At 37.2% G+C, this 19,872-nt stretch overlaps 1 protein-coding gene across 14 annotated transcripts in view; it reads right to left on the bottom strand.

The window, feature by feature from the left end:
• Window positions 1-19,872, bottom strand: part of TCF12 (transcription factor 12) — a 376,442-nt gene that overhangs the window by 112,796 nt on the left and 243,774 nt on the right. For all 14 annotated transcript variants that reach the window (XM_025389607.1, XM_025389614.1, XM_025389605.1 and 11 more), the window contains one exon: window positions 15,607-15,671. In XM_025389607.1, the coding sequence (XP_025245392.1) occupies window positions 15,607-15,671 (65 nt within the window). The remainder of the gene's footprint in view (window positions 1-15,606; window positions 15,672-19,872) is intronic.

The following is a 19,872-nucleotide window of genomic DNA, read 5'->3' as shown; positions in this document are numbered from 1 at the left end:
ATTTAGGCAACACTGAAATGCAATAAACTATTTTTTCTTTTCCTAAAATAAAATTAGGTATCAGCTCATATTATTGATTTTTCTGTCTTCCTGAAATAAATGAGAAGCATTATTGATTACTTCTGATCTTGTCCTGGAGGTATCTCTGGCAAAAAGAATACAGAAATATCCCAGAGGATACAGAACTAGGCAAAGCAGTTTTATTGTGCCAAGCTATCTTATTCAAGAGAGAATTAGTATTCTGAAATTGCATAGTACGAATTTCTTAACATATTTTTGGAAAATAATCTTTTTTACAGTCATCTAGACTATCTTTTATAGAAAGATACATATATTCTCTGTGAAAAATATATCAATACTAGAGAATAATTAATAAAAGGTTATCTCCCAAAACACTAACGCAGCCTAGATGACTGGCCTAGATTATGTGATAAAATCTACAATAAGTAAGTTATATTTTGAATTACATATGACACACCTCTAGCCTGTGAACAAAATTTCCAATTTTTAAAACTAAGGAACTGTAACAGCCTATGTGATACATATATTTTAAGTTTTTTCTCCCTCTTCATCTGTAAGAAATAGCCTAATTTCCAGATGTGAACTTGATGAGTATAAGACTTGGTGGTGATAATGAACGAAAAGTAAACAAAAGGAATAAAGTAGTAGGTAGACTTGGCCAACATCCTTTATTAATGAGAACTCTTGTTAATTATATTAGAAGGTACTCTAAATATGATTTTGTAGGAAGATGGAAGAATATCCTGTGTAAAATGGTGCTGTTCAGTAAGCTAGGAGGATTCAGAATTATACTGCAATAATTTGGATAGTCTTTATTCTCAAAAGGAAAAATAAACTAGGCACAGTGGTATGCACCTGTAGTTACAGCTACTTGGGAGGGTGAAGCAGGAGGATTGCTTAAGCCTCAAAGTTTGAGGCCAGTCGGGGCAACACAGTGAGACCAAAAAATAAAAAACAAACAAACAAAAAAAAACAGAAAGGGAAAATTAAGTGTTGAAAACAGGCTTGCTTTCTCAGAACTGAGTTTTGTTAAATGGCTTGGCTTAAACGCCAAGCCACTCATAACTTCACATCAAATAAGGGCCTAATTAACCCTAGGTCAAAAATTATTAGCATCATTTTATGATTAAGATTTAGAAGTACTAACCTATTAATTTATTTAAGAAAATTAGATGGAGAGTACCTAATATGTTATACTCACATACCTCAAAAAATTTAAAATATTGGTATGAATTCATGGAACCTCTGCTGTGTTATAAAAGAATTCTATAGACTTCCTTAATTTCAAGCCTATCTTATACCCCTGAAATTGTATGCAGTTTTAAATATGTAAAGGCAAGCAGCTGTTCAAAAGATTTATCTTTTTGGGGAGGGAGTATGTGGAAATTAAAGGAATAGAAAGGTATAAAGCACAATTATAACAGAATACATAAACTGTTAAGATTTCACAGCTTCTTTATGCTACAGTACCATGTGTTTCTTTTGTCACTGAGGGATCAAGAAACAAAATTGTTCTAAGAGCAGAATTATTACAGTATTACCATATTTGCAGTTGTTCTAATTTTGAAAAATCACTGTGTTTTAGCTGTAAATCCATTTGAAGTTTCAGAGATTATGACAGAGTAACCCAAGAATGATAAAGAAGCCTCTTACCCCAAGTCATAATCAGATCAAAATCAAAGGGTGAGGGCAACTCAGGGCAAAATATAAATGTTGGGCTTTAATAATATTTCAGTCTTTGTTAATTTTCTACAAACGATTAAAAAAACTAACACATTTCAAATTTGGAAAATATGGCCATTTGTGAAATAATTGTATTATGATGCAAATTCATTTACATTGAAATTTCAGGGATATGTTTGCAATTATCAGCATGTTGTTAAAGAATTCTATCCTGAGAATCTCATTAGATAGTGATGCAAACTACAGTTATCATTCTGAGAACAAAGGGATCTTGAATGAGTAATCAATAGCAACTGGCAGAAAATGAGACATTAATTATGATCCTCTCTAGTGTTTTGTCTAAGACAAGATTTCATTAAATGCTTTGTGCAACCTGAATAGTTCTAAGTCATTACTAACACTTTGGACAATATATTAATTTGCAGGAGGAAGGAGGGGGGGAAACAGAAAAACAAAAGTGAAAGAAAACCTGAGATGCTTCTAATCCTTTCCTAAGGTCAATAAAAAACCACCAGCCACCACTAGCCAACTGTTACATTGGTTCTTTTACAAATCCCAAATCTTATAATCTCAACATAGCCTCTTGAAAACTTAATATTGTCTACACTTAAAGTATCATGCAAGTTTGAGAAGATAATGACAGTCATCCATCAAATGTATCCTGCCAACGAAATCAGCCCAATCTTTAAAAAAAATTGTTTCTTTTTTCGAGACAGAGTCTTGCTCTGTTGCCCAGGATGGAGTGCAATGGCACGATCTCGGCTCACTGCAGCCTCTGCCTCCTGGGTTCAAGCAATTCTCCTGCTCACTGCAGCCTCTGCCTCCTGGGTTCAAGCAATTCTCCTGTCTCAGCCTCCTGAGTAGCTGGGACTACAGGTGTGCACCATCACGCTTGGCTAATTTTTTTTTGTATTTCTAGTAGAGATGGGGTTTCACCATGCTGGCCAGGCTGGTCTTGAACTCCTGACCTAGTGATCTGCCTGTCTCAGCTTCCCAAAGCGCTGGGATTATAGGCATGAGTCCCGTGCCCAGTCAATCAGCCCAATCTTTCTAGCTTAAAAAAAGAAAATAAACTACGCATGTAATATTACAGTGCTAAAACGTGATAATCTAGCAGTTTCAGTTTCCTAATCTTCAATTACGAGTCGCAATAGGAAATTTTACCATCTTAATTTTTCTTTTTCACTAATTTTTTTTTTCTCAACTTCCCTCCCAAATCTTTTATCAGCCAATGAGAAGATATCACAGTAGAGAGATCTGGGATGTAGATCACTAAAGATAGACTTCTTAGAAATAAAAGAAATATGAAGAGAACAAGCTAAATGTCATTTTAATATATCCAATATTTAAATAATTACATATATGCAATAAGAATGACTTTCCTGGCCGGGCGCGGTGGCTCAAGCCTGTAATCCCAGCACTTTGGGAGGCCGAGACGGGCGGATCACGAGGTCAGGAGATCGAGACCATCCTGGTTAATATGGTGAAACCCCGTCTCTACTAAAAAGTACAAAAAACTAGCCGGGCGAGGTGGCGGGGCGCCTGTAGTCCCAGCTACTTGGGAGGCTGAGGCAGGAGAATGGCGTGAACCCGGGAGGCGGAGCTTGTAGTGAGCTGAGATCCGGCCACTGCACTCCAGCCTGGGCGACAGAGCGAGACTCCGTCTCAAAAAAAAAAAAAAAAAAAAAAAAAAAAAAAAAAAAAAAAGAATGACTTTCCTTTAGGAATGTACAGGCTTCCATAAAAAGTTCAACTTCCAAAAATGCTATAGGGGATTTTTTGAAAGCAGTCTTATGAGGTTAGTAGTGAGCATATTCTAAGCATGTCTACTTCAAAGTGAGTTTTTCTGAATGTCTGAATTTATTACTCTCTTATTAAAAAGGCCTAACTGAATGTTTTCCTATGTGTTACCAGTATGCCTTTGTGACTTTTCTTTAATGAATACAAAGAAGCCAGCTGTGTGAGGTACTAACATTAGAAGAACAGGAGATGAAATCTTACTTCTCTTTGGTATTTGTGGAAATGGTGTTATGTAGTCCTACTATTTTCAGAAGAGTTCTAATACTTTGAAGTCACTCTTTTTCTCTTTAATACCAGCTTTAACATGGAACAACTAAGTATCCTCTCTTCTCAATTCCTTGCATTTTCGTAAGTATAATTAAGAGTAAATAAACCCCAATATAGCATTAGGCATATAGTTAGGCATGCAATACTTCAAAAACTGAAAATTACACACTAGACATCTTCAAAACATTAAACTTTTTAGTTTAGAAAATTTCATATACACGGAAGTAGGAAAAAAAAAGTACAATTAACCTTCATGTTAATTGTATCACCCAGCTTTGACAGCTGTCAACCAGCTTTGACAGCTAGCTGTCAACATTCTGTTGTTCCTGCTTCATTTGTTCTGCCATCTCCTACCCCTTGTTACATGCTCCAAAACTGACAATAATCCCTTATCATGTAATAGCCAGTATGTGGTCACCTCTTTTTTCTGTTTTGAGATGGCATCAAATCTCTACCCTATTTAATAGGCTCTTTTCTCCTGAAATAAGTTTACAAAAGAATAAATGGACTTTCTGAAACTGCTTCCAAAGAGCACTAAGTATCATCAAAAGTATAACCATCAATTTTCATGGAGAGAACAGAAACAAAGAAACAATGAATGCAGCCTGGGCAACATGGCAAAATCCCGTCTCTACCTAAAAAATATAAAAATTAGCCGATTGTGGTGGCACATGCCTGTAGTCCCAGGAGGCTGAAGTGAATTACCCAAACCTGGCAGGTCGAGGCTGCAGTGAGCTGTGATCACACCACTGCACTCCACCCTGGGTGACAGAGCGAGACCCTGTTTCACAAAATAAATAAATAACTAAATAAAATAAACATAAAAGAATGAATGAAGCTTTTTCCCTGCCAAGTAAGCCCTGCATAATCCAACACTCACTCTCTCTCTCGCATTTTAACAAAAATAGGACACTACAAGTGTCTATTGACTGGGCACGGTGGCTCACACCTGTTATCCCAACACTTTGGGAGGCTGAGGCAGGTGGATCACCTGAGGTCAGGAGTTCGAGAGCAGCCTGGCCAACACGGTGAAACCCCGTCTCTACTGAAAACACAAAAAGTTATCCGGGTGTGGTGGGGGGAGCCTGTAATCCCAGCTACTCAGGAGGCTGTGGCAGAAGTGCTTAAACCTGGGAGGCAGAGGTTGCAGGGAGCTGAGATCATGTCATTGCACTTCAGCCTGGGAGACAAGAGCAAGACTCCATCTCAAAAAAAAAAAAAAAAAAAAAAAAAAAAGTGTCTATTGCCTGATACTCCAAGATTAGACTTTCTTTCCACAAAACAACTATGTTCCAAACAACCCACGAAACGCAGATCACTCTGCAGGCAGCTGATGGCTTGTTAGTCTTACTTATACGCTCTTTTCTAGATTACATGGTTCAGATTCAAACAACATTTTCTCAGTGCCTACTGTGTGCCAACTAGTGTGCATGTATGTCCCTTTCACATGCTACCTTATGAGTCAATCATCTCTGGATAGCTTCCACATCAATCCAAGAGCTAGTCTTACGTTTTCTTAATCTTCGTGACTCCAACAATTTCCTAAATCACCAACCTACTCCCCAAAGGAGGACTAGGTTGTTAGCCCTGGAAACCACTTGACTTGTGAAATCTGCAAGTCCAATATTTAACTCTTTGACATAACCTCTTGTTCTTATAGAGCCATTATTCTCTTATTACTTACTGCAAGTGTTCTTTCACTGCATAACAACCTATATCTTGACCTTTTTTTCCAGTCACAAAGTTTAATCATGGCTTCATTTCCTTCCTTTGAAACCTGGTCTATTACTTTAACCATTCTCTTATCACTACATCAATTCTCCTATCCTTCTAATATTGACCAGTTATGAAATCTTGGGAAAATTATATAACTTCTTGAGGCTTCAGGTTCCTCAGCAATCAAATGGGAAGAATAATAGTAACAGATGCAACAGCAGCAACAATACCACCATCTGAGTATGTGGGGACTAAATGAAATTATGCTTATAGGGTCAAGTGACTGATACATGCTAGTTATTATGTAGCATCATCATTGTTAACCTATCTAACTGGCCTGCAAACCTGATCACTATATTGATTCAACCATTTGCTGTCTGTGCTTACACATGTAGTTTGCTGGGTAGTATTAGCATAAAAGTTGAAGCACATACACATCCATATAGGTTAGTATCAACAGTAATTTCTGGTCACCAACCTCAGATGGATCAACACCATTTGGAAAGCCTTTTACTTGTCACTAGAGAGTTCATGGAATTGAGAAACATTTTAAGGTCTTCTACTTCTTTTTCTTTAGAGACAGGATTTCATTCTGTCACCTAGGCTGGAGTGCAATGGTGTCATTATAGCTCTTAAACTCCTGGGCTCAAACAATCCTCCTGCATCCACCTCCAGAGGAGTGGGAATACAGGCATGCAACACCATGCCCCTTTTAAGGTCTTTTATTTCAATCAAACAACAGGTACTGTAATCTCTCTATTATAAAATGCCAGTAAAGTGGATGTGTACCCTCTGCTTGGAAACATCCAGTGAGAGGAAAGTCATTTATCTACCAAGGTTTAACATTCTACCCCATTAACAGCTCAACACATGACAATATTTCTTTTTAAAATTAAGCTGAAATCTGGAATGCTTAATTTCTACCCATTGTCCAACTTTTTAACCTTCAAAGTTACAGAAAAGTTGAATTATGCTTCAAAAACTTAAAAGATGCTCTTCATGTTACTTGAGTAACTAACTTATTAGTTCTCTGAATGAGTTGGTTTACTTATGCCTGTTCTGAAACACGTTTGCTCAGAATAGAATACAGTGCCAACTTTCGTGTTCTAAATATTATGTTTCTAATAATTCTGCCCAAGACTGAGGCTACTATTAGGTTTGTTGTTACATAAAGATCAAAATTGCTGTTTAAAACAACTAGTTTTAATTAATCCTCTTGGGGAAACAGCAGGCCAGTGTAATCATGTTACAAAGCAGAAATGATCTTGTTCTTGACATTACCATAGAACAAAAGTCTAGAAGGGACTGGAAACTTGTTAATTCACTGTACCTAAACCTCCTGCCATGAAGAGAAAAACTGTAGAAGCCTTAGGTAACCTTACAGAGTTGTAGAAATTCTTTTTTTTTAAGAGACAAGATCTCGCTCTGCCACCCAGGCTGGAGTGAAGCAGCATGATCATAGCTCACTGTAACCTCAAACTCCTGGGCTCAAGTGATCCCCCTCAATCACTTGAGCGATCAGCTTCCTGAGTAACTAGGACTACAGGTGCACACCACCACCTGCAGTTAATTTTTAATTTTTTTTTTGTAGAGATAGGAATCTTGCTAAGTTACCCAGGCAATTTGAACTCCTGGCCTCAAACAATCCTCCTGCCTCAGCCTGGAATGCTTTATATATCCTGGATATCAGTCCTTTGTTAAACATACGCTTTGCAAATACTGGACTTCTAGACCGTGGCTTGCCGATTTATTTTTTTTTAACCTATGTCTTTTGATAAGCAGAAGTCTTTAGTTTTTGTTTTGTTTTCTTCCCCTAAAGAGACAGGGTCTTGCTATGTTGCCCAGGCTGGCCTTGAAATCTGTAACCCAATTTAGGAAGAACTAACATCTAAGTGACAGTAAGCCTTCCAACAGATGTTTGAGTTTTCACTGTTGACGCTTTGCCATCTTCTGTTACATTTTTCCCTCAGTATTTCATGCTTTTGGATACTACTATAAGCAGTACTATTCTGTTAATTTTATTTTCTAATTTTCACTGCTAGTGTACAGAAATACAATTAACTTTTTAGATTCACTTTGTATCCTATGATACAGCTAAAAGTACTATTTATTTTTAGAAGTTTTCTTGATGATTCCTTAGGATTTCCTATGTACACAAACATGTCATCAGCAATTCAACTTATTCCTTTCCAGTTTCTATGACCTTCTTTCTTGTCTTCATACACTGGCCAAAACATAAAATGGTAAGAACAAAAATTCTTACCTTGATGCTGACATTAGGTGGAAAGCATTTAGTCTTTCATCATTAAGTATGCTGTTAGCCATATATTTTTCCATGTTTGTCTTTTATCAAATTGAGGAAGCTACCTTCTATTAGCTTGCTGAGAGATTTTATCATGAGTATTCAATTTTGTCAAACACCTTTTCTGTATCTATAGAAATGATCATATTGTTTTTCTTCTTGATGCTGTTATAATGTGGTGAACTAAATACATGGATTTTCAAATCTTAATCCAAACTTTCACTTCTGATACAAACTACACGTGTTATTTGAGTATTGCCAGGATATTGCTCACCTGATAAAAAGAGCTGAGAAATGTTCACTCCTCCTGTTTTCTAAACTAACTTGTATAAGATTGGTATTTTTTTTTTCCCTAAGCATTTGAAAAAATTAATCATTTGAAAGAAGCCATATGACCCTTATGCTTTCTTTGTGGGAAGGTTTTTGACATGAATTTACTTTCATTAACAGATATTCAGGCCTGGTGCAGTGGCTCATGCCTGTAATCCCAGAACTTAGGGAGGCCGAGGCGGGGGGATCACAAGATCAGGAGTTTGAGATCCGCCTGGCCAATATGGTGAAAATACAAAAATTAGCTGGGCGTGGTGGCAGGCACCCGTAGTCCCAGCTACGCGGGAGGCTGAGGCAGGAGAATTGCCTGAACCCGGGAGGCAGAGGATGTAGTGAGCCGAGATAGCGCCACTTCACTCCAGCCTGGGCAACAGAACGAGACTCCATCTCAAAAAAAAAAAAAAAAAGATAAACATCTATTCAGATTTTGTTTCAATTTGTCTCCTTTTGGTAAGTATTTTTCAAGAAATTCATTTATTTAATCCAAGTTGTCAAATTTACTGAATTAAGTTATAATGTTTATTATATTCTTAATGTATATATGATTCACAGCAGTAACCTCTCTTTCATTCCTGGTACTGGTAATTTGTGTTCTTGTTCCCTTCTCCTTGTTAACTGATCTAGTTAGGGGTTAACCTTATGATTTATTTCGAATAGCCAAATTTTGATTTTGTTAGTTTTTTCTATTACATTGATTTCTGCTCTTATTTGTAGTATTTCCTTCTTTCTATTTATTTTGGGTTTACTTTGTGCTTCTTTTTCTAGCTAAGTTCTTAGGGTAGAACCTAGGTCATTCACTGTACATCTTTTCTAATATAAGCATTCAAAGGTACATTTTCCTTCCAGGCACTTGTTTAACTGCACCAACACGTTTTGTTATCATATTTTCATTATTATTCAGTTAGAAATACCTTCTGAATTTCCTGTGGTTTCTTTTTAAAATGATGCGTCATTTAAACATGTTGCTTAACTTCTGAACATTTGGTGTTTTTCTAGATATCTTACTGACATTGCTTTTTGAGACAGAGTCTTGCTCTGTTGCCCAGGCTGGAGTGCAGGAGTGCAATAACTGCTCACTGCAGCCTTGAACTCCTGGGCTCAAGCAATCCTCCTGCCTCAGCCTCCTGACACCACACTTGACTAGTTTTCTTTTTTTTTTTTTTTTTTAATTTTAGTAGAGACACAGTCTAACTATGTTGCTCAGTCTGGTCTTGAACTCCTGAGATCAAGTGATCCTCCCGAATCGGCCTTCCAAAGGGCTGGGGTTATAGGCATGAGTCACCACACCCAGTCTTATTGACTTCTAATATAACTTTGCTTTTTATTAAACTTTTATTTTATATTCAGGGGTACATGTTCAGGCTTATTATATAGATAAACTCGTGTTGGGGTGGGGGGGTTGTTGTACAGGTTATTTCATCACCCAAGAAGTAAGCCTAGCACCCAATAGTTATTTTTTCTGATCCTCTCCCTCCTCCTACCCTCCACCTTTAAGGAGGCCCCAGTGTCTATAGTTCCCCTCTTTGTGTCCCTGAGTCCTGATCAGACTTCTTACTTAAGTCTTTTGTGTCCAAAGAACATACTTTGTATGGTTTCAAACCTTTCCAATTTACTGACACTAGTTTTATGGACCAGCATATGATTCCAGCCTGTTAGCGTAATGTGTGCCCCTGAAAGGAATTTATGTTCTTCAGTTGCTGTATGCAGAGTTCTATACATATCATTTAGGTCAAGGCTGTCGATAACTAGTTTATTTTGTTCTACATCTTATACTAAATTTTTTTTCTAGTTATTCTGCAAACTGCTAAGACAGAAGTATTCAATTTTTCAAGTATGATTGTCAATTTGTTTATCCCTCTCTTTAATTTTATCAATTTTTGTTTTGCTTCATTTGTTCTGAAGCTTTCTTATTAGGTGTATACACATTTATCATTGTTATGTCTTTCTGATGTATCAACTCTTTTATTATTTTACTATTATAAATGTCTGTATATGATACTGGGTATAACAGGAAAAAAGAACAAGGAAAAACCAAATGGTATAAGCTTATTTCCAAACAACTAAGAGTTAAGTAAGGTACAGTTTTTAAAGTTGTCATTTTCTCAAGGGAGTAATATCTGAACTCAGATGAAACTTCACACTTTCTGAAAAAAACCAAGACCCTGCCATCTTCTACATTTAAATACTTAGAGAAAAACTTAAACTACTTGAATAAATATTTGCTTAAGAGGTATAAAGGAAAAACTTTGTTATACTGATAAAGGATTTTTCACTTAACTGGTAGTTTTTAAAGTAATATATCTATTGTTAATAAAGATGCTGGCTTCTATGCTCTGTGTTTGATCAATAAAAAAATTTAATTGCAGAATGATCTATCAGTGTTTCCAGTAACACTGTGACATGAGTTTCTTTTCAATGGCTCATCAGTTAATGTGATTGCTGTGAATGTAATATGAGGACACTCATTTAGCAACATATTATTACATCATCTTAACATGAAGTAAGGCCCATCAGGCATTATTAAATTAGTCTGAATTTTGCAGTATGTCAGCAGCATTTTATGTACATTAATAGCAGAGTTAATGCCCCTTGGGGGATTCTGTTGAAGAAAAATGGTTTCAACGTGGTGTTTGGGTATCATTTTAGAGTCACTATTTATATTTCCTTGGATTTGCTTTTGTCGCTTGTGAATAGGTAAGACAAAATGGCAGCGTTAAAGTGTATTTTTTGTCCCTCCTCTGACTCATTATAATAAATACTGTTTGGAATACGTGTTTTTCTTTGAATAGTTTGTCCTTGCTGCAGAATAATCTTTCCACTCTGCTGAATTTTAGGCTTCCTCTCTGGGGCTCACAAATTGCTTCTACGAATTCTTTAAAAAAAAAAGGTATCTTTCTGTCATTTGAGTATCTTTAAATCTTGTATATAGCAATATTGTTATTTTGTATCAAACATTCTAGTAGCCTTGTTCTTCTCTTTTCCATAGGCCTTCCTGATCTCTCCAGAATATTTATAAACTGTTTGTCAAACAGCAATCATATAGTTTCCGCTAAGGATAACTCCTATTGGCTTATACAGAGGAGTTGGCATGTACAGAGGAGTTGGGTTTCTCAAAGCACGAACTCTAGTCCATGTGAATCAAAATCACCTGGACATTCGTTAAAAATTTAAATTCCCTCTGGGAGTGGTGGCTCTTGTCCGTAATCGCAGCTCTTTGTCAGGATGAGGCAGGAAAATTACTTGAGCCTAGGAATTTGACACCAGCGTGGGCAACATAGTGAGAACCCATCTCTAAGAAAGAAAATACAGCAAAATTAGCAGGGCATGGCGGGTGCATGCCTGTAGTCCCAGCTACTCAGGGAGGTATATGAAGACCCAAATTACCTTTTGTTATATGGGCCACATGAATTTAGAAATTTAATATTATGTATTTATTTTTTGAAATGTTTTCACAAGCCCATACACTTTAACTTTCAGAGACCTACTATGTAGGTAGAAGCAGAAACTGCTTATCTTATCTTTCAGATGAAGAAATCAATGCAGAGATGAGACTTGAACCTAGGTCTCTTGACTAAACCTTATATCCCTTGAGCCCAGGAGGTCTTGTGAGCGCCACTGTACTCCAGCCTGGGTGACAGAGTGAAATCCTGTCTCAAAAAAAAAAAAAAAAAAAAAAAATTCCCTATCTCCTTCTCAAATTAAAATGAAGGAAGGTAATAAGGGCACAGAGTTGAAATCTGAGGGATTCCTATGCTGAAGTATAGTCATATAGCCAAAACACTCAAGCATGAGTTTAGGTTTCCCACTTGCTAGATATGTAACCTTAAGTATAATACCTTACAAGAACCTCTGTTTACTACTCTGCAAAATGAGTTGTTGTTAAAAGAATTAAATGTGATTATGTTTAGTTCAATGGGTAGTTCAGTTAGTGCTCAGCAAATGGCAGCAAATGTTATTATAGTGCCACACATTTAGATTTAAAATAAATGTCTTTTGATATAAGAATTAAATCTGGTACAAATGCACATTAATCCTTGGTAAAAACTGTTAAGATTCCCCTTTGCAAAAATGGACAATTACATTAATAGAACTTATTGCTGACTCTAACTAAACAGCAATACCTTTGCCAAGAGGGTATAAAAATGTTAAGTGAAAACATTTGAACATAATAAAAACATTAATATAAGCATGGACTATGATTTTAGATGTAGCTGTGGTCTCAAAAAGCTTACAATAGTGTTTTCTTCCCCCCTCAAGTTTAGCAGTAACATTAACATTAGACCAGTGGCTCTCAAACAGTTAGGTATCTTAAAAATAATATTAAAGATCCAAAATATCTTTTGTTATATGGGTTACATGAATTGAGAACTTTAGAATTATGTGTTTATTTTTTGAAATGTTTTCATAAGCCTATACAGTTTAGCCTTCAGAGATCTACTAAGTAGGTGGAAGCAGAAACAGCTAATCCTATCTTTCAGATAGAAATCAGTGCAGAGATGGGACTTGAACTTAGGTCTCTTGACTCTAAACGTTTTGTCTTACCCCCCTCAACTGACATTTACTGACCTTCTATTGTATGATCAGGAACTGAGAAGAGCACTTTCATATATCTGATAAGTAAACAAATTTGTTATGGTTATAAGGTATTCTTATACTATGATAATACATATAAGATTCAACACTGCCTAACTAAGCTGCTGTCTTATACTTAAGATGAAGATGAAAAGACTTTTAAGGCCCTGAAGCAGGGTGGCAGACAAGTTAACTTAATGATATGTCACAGACGCAGTCTGCAGAGCTTACAAGCTTAAACCTACATGATTCTTTGTAGTTACTTTTATCAATCATTCATTGTCCAAATGATATAACTTAGTTTGGTTATATATTTATTTATTTATTTTTGAGACGGAATCTTCCTCTGTTGCCCAGGCTGGAGTGCAATGGTGCAATCTCAGCTCACTGCAAACTCCACCTCCTGGGTTCCAGCAATTCTCCTGCCTCAGCTTCCCAAGTAGCTGGGATTACAGGAGCCTGCCACCATGCCCCGCTAATTTTTGTATGCTTAGTACAGACGGGGTTTCGCCATGCTGGCCAAGCTGGTCTCGAACTCCCAATCTTAGGTGATCCGCCCGCCTTGGCCTCCCAAAGTGCTGGGATTACAGGTGTGAGCCACTGCGCCCGGCCGCAACTTAATTTTTAAAATTTGGTGTACTCTGAAGAGATTCAGAGGAGTGATGGTTAGGTGGCCTACAAAACTCGCACAATGAGTACTATAGCCAAGATCAGAAATTAGATCCACAGCCTCCAGTTTAGGTCATTTATGAACTAAAATTCAGACTATGAAATTCAAACAGTAACTTCTTAAAAAAGAATGAGCTCTGATATCAACTATGAATTGCAGAAATATTACAATCACCAATCCACATCTGATATAGACCAAAAAAGAGGGTATTTTGGTTTTCATCAATGGATATTGCTAAAACTATACAGAATAAATCGTATATCTTGGTTGGCCTTAAAGTACTGTTACCTTTGAAAGAGGTCAGAAAGGTACCTTAATGGAGGCTAGATGTTCAACTGCTGCTTTTCTATTTTTTACTGTGATCTGAATAAGCACTTACATTCTTTGGTTCTCTGCAATTTTTAACTAGGCATGATCGGTATGCTGGTAAATGTTTAACAACTGTTTAAGAAAACGGAAGCCCTGAATTGTAACATTTTTGGATTTCCACAGTGTAAACACTTCCTTGATGGCCATTTTTTTGTTTTTATTTTTATTTTTAGAGATGCAGTCTTGCTACATTGCCCAGGCTGGAACTGTACTACTGGGCTTAAGTGATCCTTCTGCTTTGGCTTTCCAAGTAGCTGGGACTACAGGTATGCACCACAGTGCCCAGCTCATAATAGTCAATTTTAAGATACCAGTGTGATGTCAACCATGCTTGCTAAATTCCTAAAAGTTTAACAGATTTGGCTCTTGTGAGCTAGTAAAAGCTGGTAAAGCAAAACACTGGCTATGACACAATGCTAATCTATATATATTTTAAATGACTAGGATAAAATAAAGCTAACCATAAATGGAAAATAAAGCAATCATTAGTAACACTAAAACTTTAAAAAATCACTTGGATGAAAATAGAATAAGACTGCTTGGTCTGAAGCCAAGAAATCTGAGTGTTGGTCCAGTTACTACCCCCAACTCTACGATACTTAACAAATCACTTACTCAGACCATGCCTATTTGCCATTAAGGACATGGGAATAGATGATCCTTAATTTTTACAATATATTGATTTTCTCTCTCTCTTCCTTCCTTTCCTTCTCCCTTCTTTCTCTTCCTTCCTTCCCTCCCTCCCTCCCTCCCTTTTTCTCTCTCTCTCTCTTTCAGACAGAGTCTCACTGTCACTCTGGATGGAGTACAGTGGCACAATCATGGGTCACTGCAGCCTTCAACTCCTGGGCTCAAGTGATCCTCCTGCCTCAGCTTCCCAAGCAGCTGTGACTACAGGCATGCACTACTACACCTGGCTGATTTTTACATTTTAAGTAGAGACAAGGTCTCACTATGTTGCCCAGGTTGGTCTCCAACTCTTGAGCTCTAGGGATTCTCCCACCCTAGTCTCCCAAAAGTACTGGGATTACAGATGTGAGCCACCGTGGCCAACCTACTACAATACATTATTTTATAATGGGAAGGCATATCACAAAACAGGATGTTATGTAAAACTCTCTTAGAGGCACAATTACGAAATATGTATTAAATGGAGTATTATTAGCACAGCAGTTAAAACCGGCTCACATGCCCATGCCTGAAATTAGGGTAGGCCCTCATGTAAAGCATGCAGATGGCAGAAAACAAATTTAATATGTTCTGCCTTTCCTTTCTATTCTTTTTGGCTTGATTCTGATGGGAATCTGCAGGTGAATTGTGTGTTCAGGATTCTCAGTCAAAAGATATGAGGAAAAAGGCAGAGAAGATGCCCATTACCAGAAGCACAAAATGCTAGAGAAGGTGGACAGTTGAAACAAAAATTCCAAGTCGGGGAGGGTGTGAAGCCTAAAAATTGGTAGATGCAGCATTGAAAACAAAATGCTTCCAATATTAATGATCAGTTTGACATTACAGGATATTCAAGCTATGCAGATCAATCATGTAATTTTTATGTACCAGCAATTAAGTTTTCTGTGAGAAAATATGCAAGAAAAATTCTCAGAAATGACAGGCATTTTGGAAAGGGGTAGAAAGATAACTGCTACTTTGTTTCTAGTTAAAATGGAGGAGGGTTATGAAAATCTTTGATGATAAAGACAGCCTGGTAAACTGGGGAACTGAAACAATTTTAAGCAGAGAGAGCAAAAAAACAACATTTAGTTACAAATTAAACAAACAGTAGTGAAATAAATTCGATAATTTCTATCTCATCTATTAATAGAGTCTTTATGTGTTTAAAAACCATCTCATTGCTTTTTTTAATTATTAAACTTACTTGACAGCCTGGTAATCCAGTATCTCTGCTGTACAGGGAAAATGAGCCTCTCTCTGATGTTTTTCCTATAAAACAAAGAAATTAACTTTATATAAAACTCCTCATTTATTGACAATCAAAATTCTAGACTATTCATGGTAATTATATTGCAGTTTAAAAATAGAACAAATTAGAAATAAGAGGATACAATCCAATAATTTGTAAAAACTTGCTATCATTTCAGTCAGTCTGAGTCAAATTCTGGGCAGGATATAGTGACTCACGTCTGTAATCTCAGCACTTTGGGAGGCGGAGGTGGGAGGACTGCTTTAGTCCACTAGCTCAAGACTAGCGTGGGCAATAGTGAAGCCTGTCTCTACAAAAATTAAAAAGTTAGCATGGTGATACATGCCTGTATTCCCAGCTACTCAGGAGGATGAGGTGGGAGGATCACTTGAGCTATATAAAGTAACATGTAAATACTTTATTTTCAAGGTATAGTATTTTAAAACACAGTTAAAAGAATGAAAAAGACATTTATACAGCCAACAATATGGTCCATGTACCCACTAGTTAGAATGTTTTCCCATGTTTGTGTCAGATTGAACCTTCTTCTCTTCTTTCTCTCTCAAAAATTAATACAGTATTGGGCCGGGCACGGTGGCTTACACCTGTAATCTCAGCAGTTTGGGAGGCGAAGGCGGGCGGATCATGAGGTCAGAAGATAAAACCATCCTGGCTAACATGGTGAAACCCCGTCTCTACTAAAAATACAAAAAATTAGCCAGGCATGGTGGCACGCGCCTGTAGTCCCAGCAACTCAGGAGGCTGAGGCAGAAGAATTGCTTGAACCCAGGAGGCGGAGGTTGCAGTGAGCCAAGATCACACCACTGCACTGTAGCCTGGGCGATAGAACAAGACTTTGCCTAAAAAAAAAAAAAAAAAAATTAATACAGTATAGACATAGCTCAAACCACACCTCTGGATAACCATTATCATAATATTGATGTGCATATTTACCATGTATGTATGTTTTGTACTCTTAAATATATATTCATATTCTCGAACAATATACATTACTGTTTGCATTTAATACATTTAACAGATGGAATTACATGCTATTTATCTTGAAACCTGCATTTCCATATATTATGTTTTGAGCTATGTGTTCATAACAGATCCCTAGTTTGAGTATCTTTACTGCTATACAATGTTCCATTATACAAATAAAACCAGTTCATATATTCCCCTACCGAAAGATAGTTTTTATATTTGTTTGTCATGAGCAGTATTGAAACAAATATCCTTGCACGTCTTGTAAACACACACACACACACACACACACACGTCCCTTCAGGATAGACACAAATAAGGGAAACTGGTAGATTAAAGGATGCTAACTTTCAGCTTTACAGGCATTGATTACCTTACTATTCTCAGAAGTCACCATGCCCATTTATATTCTTCCCAGAGACATGTAAGAATTCTTGCTGTGGTGGGGGACAGTGGCTCATGCCTGCAATCCCAGCACTTTGGGAGATAACATGCCAGAGGCGGGCAGATAACCTGAGGTCAGGAGTTCAAGACCAGCCTGGCCAAAATGGTGAAACCCCATCTCTACCAAAACTACAAAAACTAGCCAGGTGTGGTGGCACACACCTGTAATCCCAGCTACTCGAGAGGCTGAGGCAAGAGAATCATTTGAACCCAGGTGATGGAGGTTGTGGGCAGTCAAGATTGTGCCATTGCACTCTAGCCTGGGCGACAAAGTGAGACTTATGTCAAAAAAAAAAAAAAAAAAAAAAGAATTCTTATTGTGACTATACCCACTGATACGGTTTGGCTGTGTCCTCACCCAAATCTCACCTTGAATTGTAGGTCCCATAATCCCAACATGTAGTGGGAGGGACCTGGTGGGAGGTAACTGAATCATGGAGGTGGTTACCCCCATGCTGCTGTTCTTGTGATAGTGAGTTCTCACAAGATCTGATGGTTTTATAAGGGGCCTTTCCCCTTTTACTTGGCACTTCTTGCTGCTGCCATGTGAAGAAGGATGTTTGTGCTTCCCCTTCTGTCATGATTTTAAGTTTCCTGAGGTCTCCCCAGTCATGCTGAACTGTGAGTCAATTACACCTCTTTCCTTTATAAATTACACAGTCTTGGGTTATATTTTTATTAGCAGCGTGAGAACGAGCTAATATACCCACAGTTCAAAACTTTCATGGCCAAGTATCAGGAATAGAATGGGCCAGTTCTTGAGGGAGAATGGATGTTAAGTCTCACAGCGTTAACAGTAGGGTACTCATTCATAGGTATTCAATATACTAAGCGAATTTGCAATGTAGCATTTTTGAGGTTCAGTAACTAACGCCCCCAAACATGGTGCTTTGACATGCTGGATTGAAGCAGCAGCCTCAAGGTCTGTCTAAGTCATGCCCTCTCCACCAGACCCCTCCCCACAATCTTCTGTTTTTTGCAAAGCACAGAATGAAGTTGTTCTCTGAAATTCCCTATCTATTTAGAAAGCAGACCTGCCAAAGAAGAACACAACTGTCTTCCCTGAGTTTCAATAATTCCTTCTATGCCAGTCATTCTAAGTTGGCATTTCCCTTCAGTCTCTGCCATCTTCTTGTTCCAAGAGGATTTCTGATCCATTTTGATTAGATGCAGGGAAGGCTGTGTATGTCAGAATTCCAAGTGTACAATCCTGTAATGGTTTTATTTTGTAATAACTAGTTTTACTTAATTCATTTATTTATTTTGAGACAAGGTCTTGCTCTGTTGCACAGGCTAGAGCATAATTACATAATTAGAGTTCACTGCAGCCTCCAACTCCTGGGCTCAAGCAATCCTCCCACCTCAGCCTCCCAAATAGCTGGGACTATAGGCGTTTGCCACCACGCCTAATTTTTTAAAATTTCATTTTTAGTAGAGACAGGATCTCACAGTATGGCCTAGGCTGGTCTCAAATTCCTGGGCTCAAAAAATCCTCCTACCTCAGCCTTCCAAAGTGCTGACGTTACAGGTATGTGTTACCACGGAGGCCTGGCATTATTATTACAAGGATTATTTTCCCTATCTAAAGGGTTAATAGATGTCAGATTTAGAATTGTAAAACTTCTACATCAATTAGTCAGCATGACATGTATACTTTAATGAAAATGATACTAGTCCATTTCTGAGGCTTTTAAAAAATAATTATGTATCATATCAATAAACAATTTTCAACATCCTATTCACGTGTAGAGTTTTTTTAATTAGTGAACTACATTTTTTATTGATTGATTTTTTTTGAGATGGAGTCTCACTCTGTCACCCAGGCTGGAGTGCAGTGGCATGGTCTCGGCTCACTGCATCCTCCGCCTCCTGGGTTCCAGCGATTCTCTTGCCTCGGCCTCCCAAGTAGCTGGGACTACAGGCGTGTGCCACCACACTCGACTAATTTTTGTATTTTTAGTCGAGATGGGGTTTCACTATGTTGGCCAGGCTGGTCTCGAACTCCTGACCTTGTGATCTGCCCACTTCAGCCTCCCAAAGTGCTAGGATTTCAGGCATGAGCCACCACACTCAATCATGAGTTAATAATGTATTGTATTTTGACTCAAATGTCCCAGTAAGAACTCTTAAAAAAAAATGTTGAGGTGGAAAAAGGAACAAGGTTAGAGGTGAGTATTAGCTCTGTTTTTAATAATGTACAGCTTTTAAATACAATCTTAATTATCTGTGTGGAGGCTACCCACATAATAGATCAGTTTAAAAAACCTAAAGTTTTAAACTTACTTTCCTGTGCTTATTAACATTCCTAAAATTTCTTATCCTTTCATAAAGGACATAGAATTCAGAGAGAACGAAAACTAATTTAACATAAGCTGAAGATGTTGCAAAGTAAAAGTTTCTTCTGAAATGAAAGTTGATAGCTTGTTTTCAAAATGATACTTAATCTATTCAAATAAGAATTTGAAATGCAAATACATTTTTATTTCACCTTTCATTTATTAGAAACTAGTTATTTTCTTAAGGACTTATACCTTTGAGTATCCTTGAAATATAATAATGCATACTCAGTCTAAGACTTAGGAGGCATTCATTTTTAATTCTTTCAAAATTATTTTTCACAAGAACTATTTTCATGAATTAAAATTAATCATATACATTGTCTTTGTTTTATCTCAGGCAGCTGATGTCAAAAATCTTTGGCAATTTTTAAACATAAAAATACATGAATGAAGTATACAGACAATTTTAACTGGTCAACTTCAGCTGAAAACAGTTTAAGAACTACTAGTA

This window comes from Theropithecus gelada, chromosome 7a (genome assembly GCF_003255815.1).
Source record: "Theropithecus gelada isolate Dixy chromosome 7a, Tgel_1.0, whole genome shotgun sequence".
NCBI lineage: Eukaryota > Metazoa > Chordata > Mammalia > Primates > Cercopithecidae > Theropithecus > Theropithecus gelada.
The sequence above is the reverse complement of the archived record's forward strand: the minus strand, read 5'-3'. Positions and strand labels throughout refer to the sequence as shown.